This window comes from Humulus lupulus, chromosome 2 (genome assembly GCF_963169125.1).
Source record: "Humulus lupulus chromosome 2, drHumLupu1.1, whole genome shotgun sequence".
NCBI classification, from domain to species: Eukaryota; Viridiplantae; Streptophyta; class Magnoliopsida; order Rosales; family Cannabaceae; genus Humulus; species Humulus lupulus.
The window spans coordinates 136921517-136922833 of record NC_084794.1 but is presented as its reverse complement, the minus strand read 5'-3'; the positions used below and the strand labels follow the sequence as shown (position 1 = coordinate 136922833).

The following is a 1317-nucleotide window of genomic DNA, read 5'->3' as shown; positions in this document are numbered from 1 at the left end:
ATGCTAAGTTCGGTCATGCGAACAGATGTTATAATAATATGCAAATATATTATAATATCAAAACGAATCCTTTTACACCACGAGCAATAACTGCTCGGATGTAATTGTTCAAGTAAAAGTAAAAGATGCCCATGCAGCAACAAAAAATTATATTGTCTTTACATCACGACCCGTAGGTCATGTAGTTAAAAAAAAAAAAAAGAGAAAGATAAAATATAAGCAGAAAAGGCTAAGGAGCTCAAGGATCTTGAAGAGCTGGAGGATCATGGGGAAGGTTCTGATCGACGACACCTGCAACCTCGTTGTCTGCCCCATCCATCCCGGCGGCCAACGAGATTTCAGGGGAAGCAGGAACCCTTGACCTTTCCTCCTCGGCTAGCTGAGCAGCGCAGCGAACAAGCTCGGCGTCTCTCGCATTCTCGGGAAGGTAGTTGAAGTTGGCACCCTGATTATGCTTCCAAAAATCATAGAAGTGTCGAAGAGTGGCACTCTTGTACCTTTCCAAGTTTCCGGTGTTGGCTTTCTCCACCTCCTCAATCCTGCCCTCCAGGGCAGTATTCTCCTGCCTGCTCGCAACCAAGTCCAACTCGAGTTGTTGGGCCGCGTGGTAATTGAAGCGGTTGGACTCCTTAAATTTTTCCCTCTCCTCATGAACTTTGTCCAGAGACCTCTGCTTCTCCTCCAACTCCTTAGCCAGTTTGGCCTTTTCCTCAACCACCACTGCCAGCTGTTCAACATACTTTGCCTCGGCAGCTTTAAGTTCATCCTCATGCCGTTGCTTCAAAGTTCTGGCTTGCTCAGTGACAATACCTGAGCGGATGCGGCCGGCAATAAGAGTCAGCATGGCCTACAGTCGGAGTAGAAGTTAGACTAACTATCAAATAAAGAAGACATGTTTTCGCAGAAAAATATGACTTACACTGGTGAACTCATTCAGGACGCGGTTCAGGATCAGGTCAAGATCCATCGCCTCCGTCACAACCATTGCCTCTCGGCAACGACCATGCTTCACAATCTTAGCGACCCTCTCCTTGACCAATTTAAAGACGCAACCAGTTATGTCGCCCCCAGTTGAAGCAGGATCGCCCTGCTAAGTTCGGTCGGTCGGGGCCGCGGGAGGTGGAGTTGATCCGGTTGAAGCAGGAGGAATCTGCTGCTCGAGGGAAGAGGATGGAGTTGTGGTGGCAGGGGGCATATCCTCCGAAGGGCCTGCATTTCAAGCCTTCTTTGCCTGAGGCGCTTTGCTGCTCTCCCCGTGGTGTCTCTTGCTGGTCTTCTTCTTGCTCAGGGGAGCCGCGGCAACCTCAGGAGTGCTAT

At 49.3% G+C, this 1317-nt stretch overlaps 1 protein-coding gene across 1 annotated transcript; it reads right to left on the bottom strand.

The window, feature by feature from the left end:
- Positions 1 to 238: 238 nt before the first annotated feature.
- Positions 239 to 985, bottom strand: LOC133814770 (uncharacterized). Its single transcript, XM_062247689.1, has 2 exons — positions 920 to 985; positions 239 to 847 (listed from the first exon to the last, which is right to left on the bottom strand). The coding sequence occupies exons 1-2, from the start codon at positions 983 to 985 to the stop codon at positions 239 to 241; spliced, it is 675 nt and encodes a 224-aa protein (XP_062103673.1).
- Positions 986 to 1317: the final 332 nt, after the last annotated feature.